The sequence below is a fragment of the Columba livia genome, chromosome 10 (assembly GCF_036013475.1).
Source record: "Columba livia isolate bColLiv1 breed racing homer chromosome 10, bColLiv1.pat.W.v2, whole genome shotgun sequence".
NCBI classification, from domain to species: Eukaryota; Metazoa; Chordata; class Aves; order Columbiformes; family Columbidae; genus Columba; species Columba livia.
In genome coordinates this window covers 14,816,389-14,831,189 of record NC_088611.1, presented here as the reverse complement: position 1 = coordinate 14,831,189, position 14,801 = coordinate 14,816,389, and the positions used below count along the sequence as shown (strand labels likewise).

The window sequence follows — 14,801 nt, the reverse complement described above, 5'->3', positions numbered from 1 at the left end:
GTGCACAAGGGAGCTCCCTACCTAAGGAATCAGAAGCCATAGGCATTTCCCAGCTTCACGCTCCCCAAAGTCACAGGCCTTCAGGCGCTTCCACAAATAAAAGCTATTGCTAAGCCACAATGATGTTAGGATAATTCTAAAGTCTCATGGGATCAGGGCTGTGATTCTCTTCTTTAAGCACAGAGCAATTTAAGGCTTTCCACAGCTTAAAGAGAAGTTGAGAAAACAGATCCTGTAGGCAGCATTTTGCTTACCTGGATCACTTTCTCTCCACTCCCTGACTGCTCTTTGGGATGGCTGTGATGAACTGATTGCAGAGCACTGCAGTCCCTCCTCATGCATGTTCCTCACTTCATCATGATCCCTAGTAAGTCCCTACTATTAGTGTAAGCAGGGGAGCCAGAGGCAATCAGGCAGGGGGAGAGATGCTATATTAGTCCAATCCTGCCAGCATTAGTCAGGCAGAACTCCCACTGCAGCAAATTCTGTTGCCTGTAAGAATCACAGGATCTGGCCCCTCCACAAGTCCCATAGCCAACACTTAACAAAAACAGACAGAGGAACAAGAGAAAATGTATTATATACACAGAGCGCTGCATTGTTTCTGAAAGGAAATGTTTTTTCAGTTTCCCATGAGGCATCAGTAGCTCTTCAAACAGAGCCCAAACCTCAAGTATGCCAGCGATTCAGCATTCAAACGCGAGCTCATTACCTCAACCCACCGCTTGCAATTTCAGTCACTTTCATTTTTCAAAACCCAAAAATCAGCGCTCCGGTAGAATCACCATGAATAGCTGACAAGCACAGCTCCTCTGAGAGTGTAACTGCAGGGCATTTACACAGATTGGGAGCTAGAAAATCCCACGATTCCCCAAACAAGGCTTCTTTTAGCAGTAAGGGGAGTCTGGCACAGCTGCTCAGACCTCCACCAGGTCCTTCACTTCCCCAACTAAAGCAGAAGACAGTTCTGCTGTTTTAGCCTCTCCTAGAAGACTTCAACCAGAACTTGTTCTGCTTCCAAAAGGAGCACAGATGTCTGAGAAAGGAGGAGACACAGTTAAGTGCTTTGTTATCCCACTACACTACACCTTTGTTTCCTGGGAGATTTGGGTTAGGTTGGCATCAGGTATCACAATCCAGGCCGTTGCGCCTTGCTCCGGGGTTATCCTTTCAGCAAGGAGCGACGTGTGCACGTTCAGGTGTGTCAGCTGAACTGCTCTCTCACAGCACTGCACAAGACAGAGGGAGGCAAACTCCAATGATTTCCAATAACAGCTGTGCTGTTTTCATTGGAATGCTGTGTTCTGCTAATTGATTAGTTTAAAAAAACAGCACAGGTACAATATGGAGGAAAAAAACAAAACCTCCACGCCAAGTTGGATCTGCTCATTCAAGTAAGCTAAAGGAACATACTGTCTTGGGAAACTAGATACAATTTCCTCCTGGCCCACAAGCTGCCCTGGCAAAATACAATTAAAACCTTTGAAAGAACACTTACATTTCCTGAAGGTTTGACAGCCCTTCAAAGGCGGAAGGATCAATCTCCGTCAACTTGTTGTAGCTCAGGTTTCTGTTAAAATGAAAGACAGTGGGATCAGCATACTGCAGTTACTATGCTCAGCTAAACACAGTCATTTTATTTATTCCGGATTGCACTGAGAAGGTGGGTTTGTTTTTAACAAGAGCACTTACACATGGCAGAGCAGCACTTTTCTGCTGAATACATCAGACTTACTTTAGTTTTGTGATCAAAATGTCATCTAGCTCTCCCTAGCTTTTTCCTCTTTCGCATTAGTGTGGTTTTAATTTGTCTTTATATTACACAATTACATTTATTATTCTTCTATTGGTTATTCATAACCACAAAACTAATCACAGATGAATAGGTTATTTCCTGACAAATTAAAATCCGAATTGAAACAATCAACAAACCTTCTGCTAAATATTTTATAACTATATTCACATGGGGTGTTTTTATATACCACCATGTATTACCTACAAGCAAAAACACACATAAGTACATACACTCACTATGTGTAAACATGACATATTCTACATTTTCTAACAAGATATTAGTATATTGCTAAATGTTGAGGTTTTTTTTTTAATTAGTGTGATTACAGCTTTCAGCTGGTTACACAGTAGTACACACTTTGCTCTTCAACAATCCCAACCAACACTTTCCAGCTACCTGACAGTTCAAATCCAGATCGTATTATAGCACTTCACTGATGGGAGATCCCAGAACATTACCATTTGGAAATACAGCCAGAACATTCTGGAAGGAATGCACTGTGAGGGACAGCAAACAGAAAAATGATGCAAATAAAGCATCGACTCTGAACACCACAATCAAGATCCTTGGCGTGCTCTGCTGTAGCATCGCGTGGCACAACAGCAAAGCTTCCCTTCCTACATTTGCACTATCAGCACACCACACACAACAGGTTGAACCTGCAGCTGGGGACTCACTGGGAGAGCACAGATCAATTAAGACCAAGTGACTAATGATGCAGAAATTAACAAATGGCCTAATTAACATGATGTATGCAGCGCTCACATATTCCTGTGAGTGTGTAATCTAAAGAGGGAAGAGGCAAATTGATGGGCGGTGCAAGAAAAGCAACCGCAAGAAGCTGTAAGGAAATTGTGAGGGGGGACCTGCTTTATTTTCACCCTGCTCCACACCCTGCTCTAGGATATTATCCTGGGTAAAATTCAACCCTCCCGTCTCCTCTGCAGGGAGGTTACACCCTCCTACGGCACCTCTGAACATGACCCAAAAGATTCATGGCCCGATTTTAGATAAGCCCTCAAACATTCATCTACTTATTCAAACCACCAAGCCAGTCTGACTAGAAAACTGGCCAATCTTCCCTCTTTTGTATATTTTCTTTGTTTTAAAGCTGTACCCACAGAACCCAAGCAGGTAAACAGGACCTAAGTCACCAGGGCACCTACTGAATTTTTACACACGCTACATAACCCAAGAGCTGAGGACACAAAAACAGGGGCAGCAGCCAGAAGAGCACAGAGACCTCCTGTTTGAATTGCTAACCCGCTGCACTTGGTGGCAATGCAAAGAGAAATCCAGGCCGACAGCAACCTTAGAAATACCAAGACTTGAAAGGCTACAAAGCTCACCAACTTCACACGATTAGCAGGAAGCGATAAACACCTCTTTCAAGCTAAAAAGCAATTATTGATCACTTACCCTCCTATAATGCATTTATGGGAAGTCCTCAAAGCATTTGCCTGTTCTCACATCTCTCATCCATAGCTCTCACACACGCACCGTTCCCCATAATTTCAGCACAGCCAGCTCTGGAGACAGTTCCCTGCATCTTGCCTGAAGTGTTCCATTTTTTTGCCAATACCTGCTGTGAGAGAGGGCTCTACAAATCAACACAGGCTGGCTCTTAACAGAATCTAGACCTGAAGCCACACAGGAGCATAAAACCTAACCAAGCATCTAGTTTTAAAATACGTTGTCCTGTAAGCCCCTACTGTATTTTAAAACACTCAAGAGACCTTTAAATCAATACCAGCCTACAGCAGATATCCATTTCACTATGAACTCAAAAGCATTTATCTAAATAAAAGTCAAACTGCAGTTTAAACTCAGAGCGCATTTGAAAGCCAAGTCCATATTCATAGCACAATTATGAATTAAAGTGCAATTTGCCCACAGATTACATTACTACTTTTTTTTTTTTTAAACCACACAGCAAAATCAGGTTGGAGCTTGTCCTTGCCTGATGTGCAAGCAAAATGAGGAAATACAACAGGTAACATCCTATAGGCTCAACACAATGAAGATAAAGCTGACGCAGAAATACTAGTGATAAACTGTAAGGGGAAAACACAACCACCATCATGACCATGCATGAATCCATCTGGTTTAATGTATTTCTATACCTTCTATTGCTGCAAATCTTTGAAGTTCTTCAAGGTAACTTATCAAGCACTGAGAATCACAGACACCAGCTGATCATTCCTACACTTGTCAAAGGGAACAGATTCCTGGCTTAGCCAATGCTCAAGCACCGAATGATGCTGACATGAACTTCAGAAGCTCACAAGTGAAAAAAAACCCCAATCTTAATAAATTAAAGGACTTTATGGCCACAGTTTAACATCATCTAAAGCAACTTTCTGATTATTGTTGCTGCCATTCAAGAAGTCTGAACAAAGACATTGCAAAAGTAGCTGGCCCTTCAGACATCACAACCATATTTTGCCTGTTCTACACAGAGAAAGGCTTCCCAATGGCTGCTGCAGAAATACAGGGGAACTCCACCTTATCACACCCTGAAGTCTTCAGTCCTCCCCACACTACCCACCTCCAGTCACCAGGTATCCTCACCAAACATACACTACACCGTTCAAAAATCAGTGGGGAAATGAAAGCTAGAAATAGAGTCAGTGCAGAATAAACAGGAGACTTGAAATTCAATAGATACACCAAAATAAACAGCTTACTCAATTTCTGAGATATATCTTTAGCTTACATCAAAATGCCCAGAAATTTCTTGCCTGAAGCATCAGCAATCAGAAGATGCATTTTCCAGAACTCAGATCCCCTCACTAGACAGCACTTGGCATGCTGGTCACAGCACGCGAGCGGCAGAAAGAAATAACGGGCTCCAACAGATAGATCATTGGGACTGGGAGTCAGGCAACTTCCATCTATTCCTGGCTCTCTTAATCTCCTGCTGGGTGACCGGGTCATGTCACATCACCTCTCCAGAGCTTTTGTTTCTACAACCACCCTTTGTCTGTCCTGTCTATTTAGACTGTAAATAAAATTGAGGTAGGTATTGTCTCAGTTTGCCCAATGCTGATGAAATGAGGTCTCAGTCTTGGTTGGACTCCAGTAATGCAAATAAAGAGGGGAACTCAAAACTTGAGGTCATGGGTGCATATGACATTCCCCCACCACAAAGCATGGGTCGCAACCGTACTGCAGCGCACAAAGCACTGCAAGGGCTGCAACATCCCTCTCAGGCCAAGCAGACCAGCAACACAGGCTTGTTGGAAATGCCAATCCTGGGGGCACAGCTGTCCCATTGGTGGAAACGGTCACATTTCTGCTCTCCTATAGCACAGGATGCATTCTGATGCGCTGCCTCTGCCACGCAGCAGTGCAACAGCTCACAATGAGCAAATGTTTCCGCTAACAATATTGTAAAACACCTTCAAAGAAACAAGCCCTCAAAATCAAAACTCCATCCTTTCCCAAATCACTACTCCCCTAAACCATCTGAGCTATCTCAGGCAGGGGCATCTTTCCAAAGGGGAAGGTCACAGAGCATCATCTCCAGTGTTTTATGCCAGTTCCAGGAGACCGTGTCTTTGATGTGTGGTCGGCCCATGGCCCAGCACCTGCACCCACGTACAGATCCACAATTGCATCCTGCATACCCACGCAGAACACAGCCTGCCCAAGCGTCCTTCTGCTTCTCTGCATGGCACAAGTTTCTGCTGAGTTACTCATGGGAGGATATTTTGATCCCTCCAAGGCAACCGTGGAAAGAAAACAAAATTCAACAGACAATCCTACATAAGTCCTAGACAAGAGGAGCCTGGGCTGTTAATTCAGGGAAGCATCCTACAAAGGTCAGAAGCTTCTACAGATCGCAAAGAGAGAACACAGCCACCAACTTGAGCGGCCCTTAATTTTCTGATTTTATTTCTCTGTTAAACAGAACCTCAACTGAGGCTTGGATTTTTTTTTTTTTTAAACTGTATTTTAACTTGATGGCATGATAAGTGCTCTGCCCGTTATTTATCCATTGCACACTTCTTCAGGTCTTCCTCATATCGGCTAATCCAACAATGCAGGGTTTTCCCCCTCCTGTCACTAAGATGCACACGATCAGGAAGGGCCCTGTTCTGTCTATTCATCCATTCCAGTCTCTAAATAAGAAAACAGTGTTTGCCTTTAGTCAGCATTGTGACAATGGCACTGTGGATCACTGAACATTGCAGAGCCTGAAAGGAAACCGTTGTCAAATATAACCAGGTACCCAGCCTGCCTTGAAATCACCTCCTGAAAGTAATAATGCTGTCACATAAAGAGTCCTGCTTGCCAGGGAGGGGATCGGTCAGCTCAGTGAACCATGGGATGCCAATCCTGCCTCCCTGGGCAAGGTGTGGGGTAGACAGGGAGTTCATGGAGAAGTTTTGGCTCTGCTTGGGGACTTGGCTGGTGCAGAGAAAAGCCACTTCTCTTTTGAAAAGAGAGGTGCCTGGCTGGCTTTCCAGACAAAGGAGGAAAGGCATATGTGGCTCCTGGTCTCTGCTCACCATGATGATGGCTGAATTCTGTTCAGCAAGGTGAAAGTTTCTGACCCTTACAGCAAAACCATTTATCTGTCAGTATGGAAGATTATGTCAAAAGCATTTCTGCACCTTTTGATGACAGGCACTGGAGAAAAGGAGGATGGCTCCAAGTTCTGCCGCTGCTAACTGCGGCTTTCAGTAAACACTTTGTCAACCATTGTCATAACAGAACTTTTCATTGCTCCTGCACAAAAGGAAGCCGAGGGCCCAGAACAATCGAACCCTGCAACAGAAATTCCTCTGGCTAATCTGTCGAAAGATAGCTGACTAGTCCACAGCTTACTGAATAGGCACCATCCTCTTCCCACATGTTTGTAGAAGGCTTTACAGCACTGGAATGGAGGCCCCATGCACACTTGATTGGGTATGAAAAGCACAGCCGCAGCTGAATTAACTTGGGGATGGAGGCCAAGGGAACTAGAGAGGGAACACATTGGCCATGTTAAAAGTACACAGCTGTGCGGGGAAGAAAACACACTTGAATTTCTCTTTTAAACAAGCTTGTGAGCTCCCAGAGAGATGGCAGAGTCCTCATAAGCAGTGAAATATGAGGCTTAACACTAAAGCACAAAGCAATCGAAGAGACTTCAAGGATTCAGGTGGTTGTGTGGACCGTAAGGACAGAAAGAAGTGGCTTTAGTCCATGTTTTTTTTCTCCTTGTGCAGAAGACAAGTCCCAAATCTAGTCCCTCGAGGGAAACTGAGCCAAACAGCTACTGCAGCCAGTGCCAGCCACCCCCAGCTGCATGCATGGCAACACCTTCCCTTAAATGGGATTTTTTTCAGTTCTCCCTAAAACAAATGGCCGCTAAATGGAATTGCATAAGCCACCACAGTGATGCTGCTTCACAAAGCAGACATGCAGTCCTTATTTACCTTGTGGAGGATTTCTTACAGATTCCTTTGAAGTGGCTGACGCACTGCCAGAAGCCAAAGCCTGAAATTGGGGGAAATCACTCACCCAACTCATCACCACCATTCCTGGGTCTGAATCCACCAGTTAAACTGGTAGAAAAACCACAGATTCTTGCACCCCTCAGCTCCCTCATCACCACTATTCCACTGCTCCCAAACTAAGCGTAACAGTCAGGAAGGACAAAGAACAGAAATTCATCTTTGCTGAAGGATGCACTGAAGGGCTCTGCATTTGTGCTTCATCTTGCTGTTCAACCAGCCTCAAGCATGAGCTGAACAACACCTGGGCTGACCAGGCTCTGCGGCCTCTGGGATTCTCACCTTTTTGGGGCACGTCTGGCTGCGATAAACTGAGCCTCATGATTTCTTTTGCAGTGTACCTCTGGAGAGCTCTGCCTGCCTATGCCAGTTTACAAGAGAAGGGACACAAAAATGTTCCACACCAAGCGTCAGAAAGATTTATCTCCTAAAAGGAGGCAAGAGTAGCAAAACACAGGGCACCAGAAAGGCGAGTGTCCCAGCTTGCTAATGCAAGTGGTTTGAGGAGAACAACAGGACTCGGGAAGGACAAGCAGCACTTGTGCGGGTGAAGCTGTGCCCCATCACTGAGAGGTTCTGTTAGCAGCTAAGCGAATGTGCTCACTCAGGCTTTACTTATGTCCTAGCTCAAATTAGCAGCAGCAGCATCATATTAGCTTGGGTTAATGGCCTGATCATATAAGGGGCTTTATGTGCAGATGGGAGCAACTTAAGGGCAACCCTCAAACCATAATATGAGCTAATTTGACAGTGAAGACAAACTTTGAGAGGTCATCCAGACACCCAGAAATCTGCACCATGAATCACTTTCAGCCATGACCAACAATACTGTCTAAAGGAAATTCCTGTAGCATGATCACCGAAGAATCAATACCACATCAATTCCAGCAGATGCACACAGTCATTAATGCAAAGAATACTAATTAAAACCACATCACTGAGAAGCATTGTGCCGGACTCCAATTTAATTTAGCACGTGGATGATCTGGTTCAAGGAATTAGAGAACAATCATCTTTTCTCCAAGTAACTTTCAGAGACACATTTCCAGCCTCACACGAGGCTGCAAGCATAAAGAACATGATGAGGTCGGCTCTTGGTCGCTGAGGAAGGGCAGGAGTCCTTCGCAGGAGCGTTGGGTAAGACCACGCTGCTGCTGGGCTTTCTAGATCTCCTACAACAACGAGCATCTAACAGGCTTATCTGTGTCTTTAAAAAGGGCAGTGTCCAGTTATTTTAGGCCCTGTTCAGTTTATACAAGTATGTTTTGACAAAGCCTAGGATCCTATTTCCTCCTATTTTAATAACCTCAGCAAAATGAAAGTGGAGTTCTTTTCTGCCTTTTATTTTAAATTTTCCTTGGAAGACTATCTCTTCCAAATACCCTGAATGTTTTATTTTCTATTTTTTTTTTTTTAAGAAAGATTAGCTTCAACTTAATCTACATAATCACACACCTATACAAGTACAGCACAACATATGTACAAAGCACTTGCATAACTCAGGTGCTTACAGACCCTTGCTGTGCTTCTGCAGCACCAGGAGAGACATGAGGATACTCATTTCACCAGGGTTTGATCCTGGTCCACTCAACAAGACTTTTATCAGTATTTCAACAAAACAATAGTAAAGTAAGATTTCAAGAATGGAAGTAATTTGAAAGTCATCCAGCAGTCTCAATGGCAATGAGAACTGTGAGCCCTTGTCTGCAAATTGCCCCACCAGCGCTCGTGGCTGGGGACACCCACAGCCTCCCCATCTCCTGGCAGCCAGTGGGGACCCGAAGCAACAGAAGATGGCAGGACAAGGTAGGCATAAATGACAAGGTATTCAACAACTCTTTCTCTGCTTCTGAAAATCACCCCAAGCAGCAGCCCCCAGATGGCCCGCAGTTAGTGAGGCTACAAACCCCCCATCGCGACTGCATGTTCTTCTGCTCCTAACACAACAGCCCAGTCAAAGGCAGTTATTGTATGCTGGGAACAGGGGATGCTGCATGGGTGAGAGCAGGCAGTATTTAATTACAGCAATTTTTCACTTTATTTGCTGCTTCTGTTAAGCCGTGCTGCCTGAAGGAGATTGATTCCCTCCAAAACACACTGAGCCATCAGCCGCAAGAATACCAAAGCAAAAACACATTTCGAAAGGAGCATGGACATCTAAATAAAAACAACCAAATTTAACATAAAACAATCCTGGCTTGCCACCTGTGACAGGTAAGAAGTTGGAAGGAAAAGCGGGATGAGGAGGATTTTTTTAACCCACAAATAAACTCCACTCTTCATCTGCCCAGATACCCATAGGGTGCGTTCTGGGTTTATTGTTTTAATTAACGCGCTACCTACAGTCACGAGAAAGATATACCCTAAAATCAAAACTCCCAAGTTGCCTGCTCCACTGCGCAAGAGCAAATTCACCCTTTTCTAGTTCGATAGCAAACTTATTTCTCATGGATTTTGCTTCCCAAAGGCAAAGCACACAGTCTTAAACCGCTGAAGCGAGGGCTGGAGGCCTAGCTTATAAACAAAATACTCGTGAAACAAATTGCTCCTGCTTCCATCGCCACTGTGTTTCTTCAGTAAATCAATAAAGGCCATGACTGCTTTACTAACATTTTCAATTAAGGTTCCCCACTGTGTATTCAACACACTAATCCAATTTATTGAGGATTAACAACTATGTAATTTACTGTATGTGTCTACCTTAGAACAACTGCTAAGCCTCCATTAACTGATAACAAGAGCTGCATTGATAAACCAGCATTAAGTGCTATTTACAGTTTCAAAAATTGCTGCTTCTGCAAAGTAAATATTTTCAACTGAAAGTTGTGCAATTTTTCATAATTATTTGCAGCAGATAAACCATGTTAAACCCTTGGCTTTTTCAGTAACTTGAAAAGACCCACAGCAACACGTTCAACCACTGGCAACCTCACCCTCCCACCACTTGACTGCGCAAAATCCAGCTGTGGGTTACAGGTCGAGTGCAGAGGGAGAAAGATAATTCAGAAACTCCCCAAACACTGTTCAGAAGTTTCCACAGTTTACAAAAACATCCGAAGTCAATCATTCTATAATATCCAATAACACACACTTTAAGATACATCTTCTCCTAAAACATAGAAGTGCAATGTGCTCTGCTCATTTTGGGGATGCAAGTGGTTTCAGTCATGTCCGCAAGGATTTCTGGTAAGCTCAGAGTGCTTAACCAGCCCAGAAGATACTTTTCCAGTGCTCCACCACCACAGATTATTTATCAGAAACATTAATTTAGTAAATACATCACCAGGTACCACTCTCGCGGTGCCACTGCCCAGCAGTACCATTTGCATACACGATGCCCCAGGGGGGGGGAGAGCACCAAACCCCAATGCTGAAGTTTCAGCCACACATCCAGCATCGCCCCTTCATGGAACACACAGCAAGCGGGGCTTGGACGTGCCCAGTTCAGCCCAGCCATGCCAGAGCAGAGCCCGGTCAATCATTAATGGCAGAGAGAGGACTGGCAATCCACTCCTGCTGTGTTTGCTCAGCGCTTCATCCTCTCGCAGTTCTTATTAATAGTTAATCAGGAGGGACCAATCTCCCCCCAAAAAACACACTCGCTTGGAAGCAGCACAAAGGAATATTTGTGAGCTGGTTAAAACTAGTCAGGCAAAGAGTTGGGGGGGGAAGTCTTAGAAAAAACAGCATGCAGATTTTTCCTGCGGGTTGGGTATGGGGGGTCACCAGCTTGCTCCTCGTCTCTCCTGCACTTGATGCTGCACCACCTCCCACCCTCCTACAGCAGAATGGCACAAAAGCAAAGGGAATTTCCCAGGAAGAGCCGTTCTTCGCCCATCCCCGCCAGCCCTGGCTGCCTGTGCTACGCCACTCTGTTCCACCTGTGGCTGCTCCTCATCAGCCACCCAGTGCATCTGCTGTGCTGTCAACTAAGAAACATATTTGCTGAGATTTTGACTTGTAGCTCTGTCTCATTAGATCTACTGCAAAATTTAACAAGCTGAGTGAGCCGAGCCACAGCAGCTGCCTCAGCGGTACCTGCAGGACAGAGGCGGTGGCCAGTGCCATTCTGCGCCCCTCTGCCCACCTGGTGACAATAGCTCTGGTCTCACAAAACACCCAGACAACTCTGCAGCGGAAATAAATCCCTTTCTGAACCTAGCAGCAATCCAAGGGGAATTACAGCACTGGACTCCTTGCTATGCCTGCCACAAACCTACTCAGTTTAAAATTCTCCCAAGCAAGGATGTTCCTTGCGCTTCTCAATACCATGGGCCGAAACTGAGAGGCTGACCGAATCCAAAGATCTTGCACCTGGGACGGAATGATGTATATAACCTCAAAGCATCAGCTAAAGGACAAGTTACCCACAGGGCAGGCAGCGGCTGCCAGCACCACAGGGCCAGCTCTAATCCCCCAGAGGTGTGAGAAACACATGGCAGACAACTCTCCATTTTCAGTTTAAAAATAGTTGTTCTTCGGAATAAAGAGAAGCATTTTAAAGGCAAAGCATGCACATTTTAAGCTAAAAAAACCTAAGCTGGCCATCCTGGCGGGAGGTGTGTGGTTTACACAGGCATCCACCCCTCTCTCTTTTTGAGTAATCAATGTCCAATCATTCTGCACTTCCATTCCAAGCACTTTTGTACTGGCACTAAAGCACCGAGCAATTTAATGGATTTCTAACCCCAAATTGGAAGCTGTACTGCATCCAACTGACTCAATTTGTTCGGCCTTAGAGGAAGCCCTGGAACAAAATGCTAGAAATAAAACCACATGTACTGATAACATTACAAAAATAGATACACCAAGAAGCAAGCGTTCTGTCCCTTTATTTCATCTGACCTTCAACCTGTTTTAATTGACCTTCAAGATGGAAATGCTGCATTTAAAAGAAACCATTTCCACCTAGATCAGGAAGAGTAAAAGCCAAGCTATATATAATGCACTTGCTGCAAAACAAGGCAAATAAATCTATCATGAAACTACCTTTCACCTGACAATGAAGAGACTTTACAGACTGACACTGCTGCAGAAGATGCTCTTTATTTTACGATGTGCTATAGAAATTTATACTCCTGCCCCAATGCTAAGAGCAGGGCCGTTATTGGAACAAGCACTCATGCTTTTTCTGGCATAATTCCTGTATTGGTGTTTACTGCTGGGCCAGCAACAAGATAACCTGCAAAGATTCCACAGCAGATGAAGCTGGTGCTCACGTCTCTGCCCAAAGAACACCACAAGGAAGCCAAAGGAGGGTTTAGGTCTATTGCTGCTTTCCAGTCATTATTTTTGTCATTACATGCCAGTCTTTGCACTCCTTATATACACCAGAATTGCACAAATAAGAATATATTCTTGCTTAAATAACTTGCACATGTACATGACTGTTTCACTGTGTGAATTTACAGAGGCACATACAGCCATACACGCACACAAATGTGTACACATGTAATGCATGAGGCAATACACCTATAGTGATGTGTAAGGACAGAAAGGCTTTATCAGGAGACTTTGGGACAGCTGTACAGCTTATGACTGAGTTGCGAAGAACACTTGTAAAAAAAAAAATCTTTATTACAAGCTCTCCCAGCATACACCACCACATCTTTCACAGAAGCACTATTTTAACAAATAGAGAGCTTTACAGTTCTTACTGGTGCTATTTTTCAACTCCTTCCACTTATAGAGCCAGACTTCTTTATTAGTGCAACTCCAACTGCAGAAAGACTCCGAAAGAGGAAAAGTTATAGCCAATAAAATTTTAGAAAGTTCTTCAAATGAGCTTGGTCTTTGTGAAGTCCGACATCCCAGGACTTCCCAGACAGCCCCTATTTCCAGTAGCTGCAGCTTTTTGCTCTTCAGGTCTCTTACCCATTCAGGACCATTCAGCACATGGAGCTGTGGGCAAAGCAAAGCAGCTGGTTCATGAGCCACCACTTGCTCCTGCTCCCCAGACTCCTGGTTGGGGCACTTAAGCTAAGCTCAAACCCTGCATCAGCACCAGTCAGGCGCCAAAGCTGAGCATACATTTTGCCTTCAGATCGGGAAGGTATTTTTTCATGTACTTCAAAGGGCCATGATGTACTTTGCTGGATGCGTGCCTTGATTTATTATTCAACAAACTGCCTTGGATTTGTGCAATTTCTCAGCTAAAAGCATCACAGCTAATTCAAAGGGATGGTCGATAATAAGGTTGAATCAAGGAACAAACTTTCTCTAGATATTTATCCTTTGTGTTGTAGAGAGATAGGAAGAGGAGCTTTTTCCTATTCTTTTGCTACAGGAAGCAATTAAGGACCCAGCCTCTTGCAAACCTGCTGGATTCAGAAAGCATTTGATAAACTCATTTCATCTTAACTATCATACTGCTCCACTTGGCATTTGAGATCAGATTTTTTGTTATAACCATCAATTTTTGCCCACCAGAAGGTCTGTATGTGCCAAACGAGGCTCCAGTCCCAACTTCAAGCACAGGGAATCCCTTCATGTGAATGAAGGCTGCATCCAAAAAATTCTGCAGGGAAATGTTAAAAGGCAGACAGTTCCTTTCCTTTTGCTTTGAGCCCATCTCACTCAGGCATAACCCAAAGTAGATGCCGTCTTAAAACTGCCAGATGGCCTCTGAAAAATAATTAAAGCCCCATCATGAAACTCCACGTGGGTGGCTGCATTGAAAATAGAAAAACCAACACTACAAGTAGGCCAAGAACAGAAATACCATTTTGCTTTTCCGAGTGGTCCTCACAAGCCCAGGCATCGTGCCAAGGAGCTCACCATTCACTGCTTGCACCTCTCAGGGGGCAAGAGGCACCTTGGCTTCACACCAACGCCTCATGCTCCAAAAAGCAATTATTTGGAAAACATGAATGCAGCAGGAACTCCCAAGGTTTGTTATTGCATGAGGAGGGCCACAGGTGTACTCATTGCTTGGAGAATTCAAGCCAGGCCCTTTTGAGAGTAGATAAATTAGTCTGTATGAAGAGAATAAGGAAAGCTGTCATGGTTTCATGGTAATCAAAATAAGAGATTTTTTGGGGCTCGTGGAAAGCATTACTGCTCTAAGCAGATGGCAATGGAAAAAAGCAGCGCTTCACGCACAAAAGATGAATAAATCCTGAGAGGAACCATGATGGAGAACCCAAGGTACCCAACCATCTCTCATGGGAGAGATGAAAGAGGACAAGTCCAAGGAGCCCAGAGGGTAAGAGCACACCACATGGTTGAAAAAAACACAGAAAAGAAATACCCATGCAGCTCACTACAACATCTGTGAAGCCACCAAGAGGAGATTCTGCTCCTGCTTTGGGCAGGGCACAACCTGGCTGTTACCTGCACAGTTTTCTCAGACATTCCCAAAACCAGGCTGTCAGAAGCAGGACCCTGAGCTGGACAGGCCACTGACTCACAGCAGCCTGGGACCATGCACTAACATAGACTCTATCCCAAGGCTGCCTTGACTACAGCAAAGCCACATCAAGAAGGAAAAAAAAAAGATATTT

At 44.4% G+C, this 14,801-nt stretch overlaps 1 protein-coding gene across 3 annotated transcripts in view; it reads right to left on the bottom strand.

Annotated features, from left to right (window-relative positions):
* LRIG1 (leucine rich repeats and immunoglobulin like domains 1) overlaps window positions 1-14,801 on the bottom strand; it is a 91,697-nt gene that overhangs the window by 54,810 nt on the left and 22,086 nt on the right. For all 3 annotated transcript variants that reach the window (XM_065075470.1, XM_065075471.1, XM_065075473.1), the window contains exon 2: window positions 1,499-1,570. In XM_065075470.1, coding sequence (XP_064931542.1) covers window positions 1,499-1,570 — 72 coding nt within the window. The remainder of the gene's footprint in view (window positions 1-1,498; window positions 1,571-14,801) is intronic.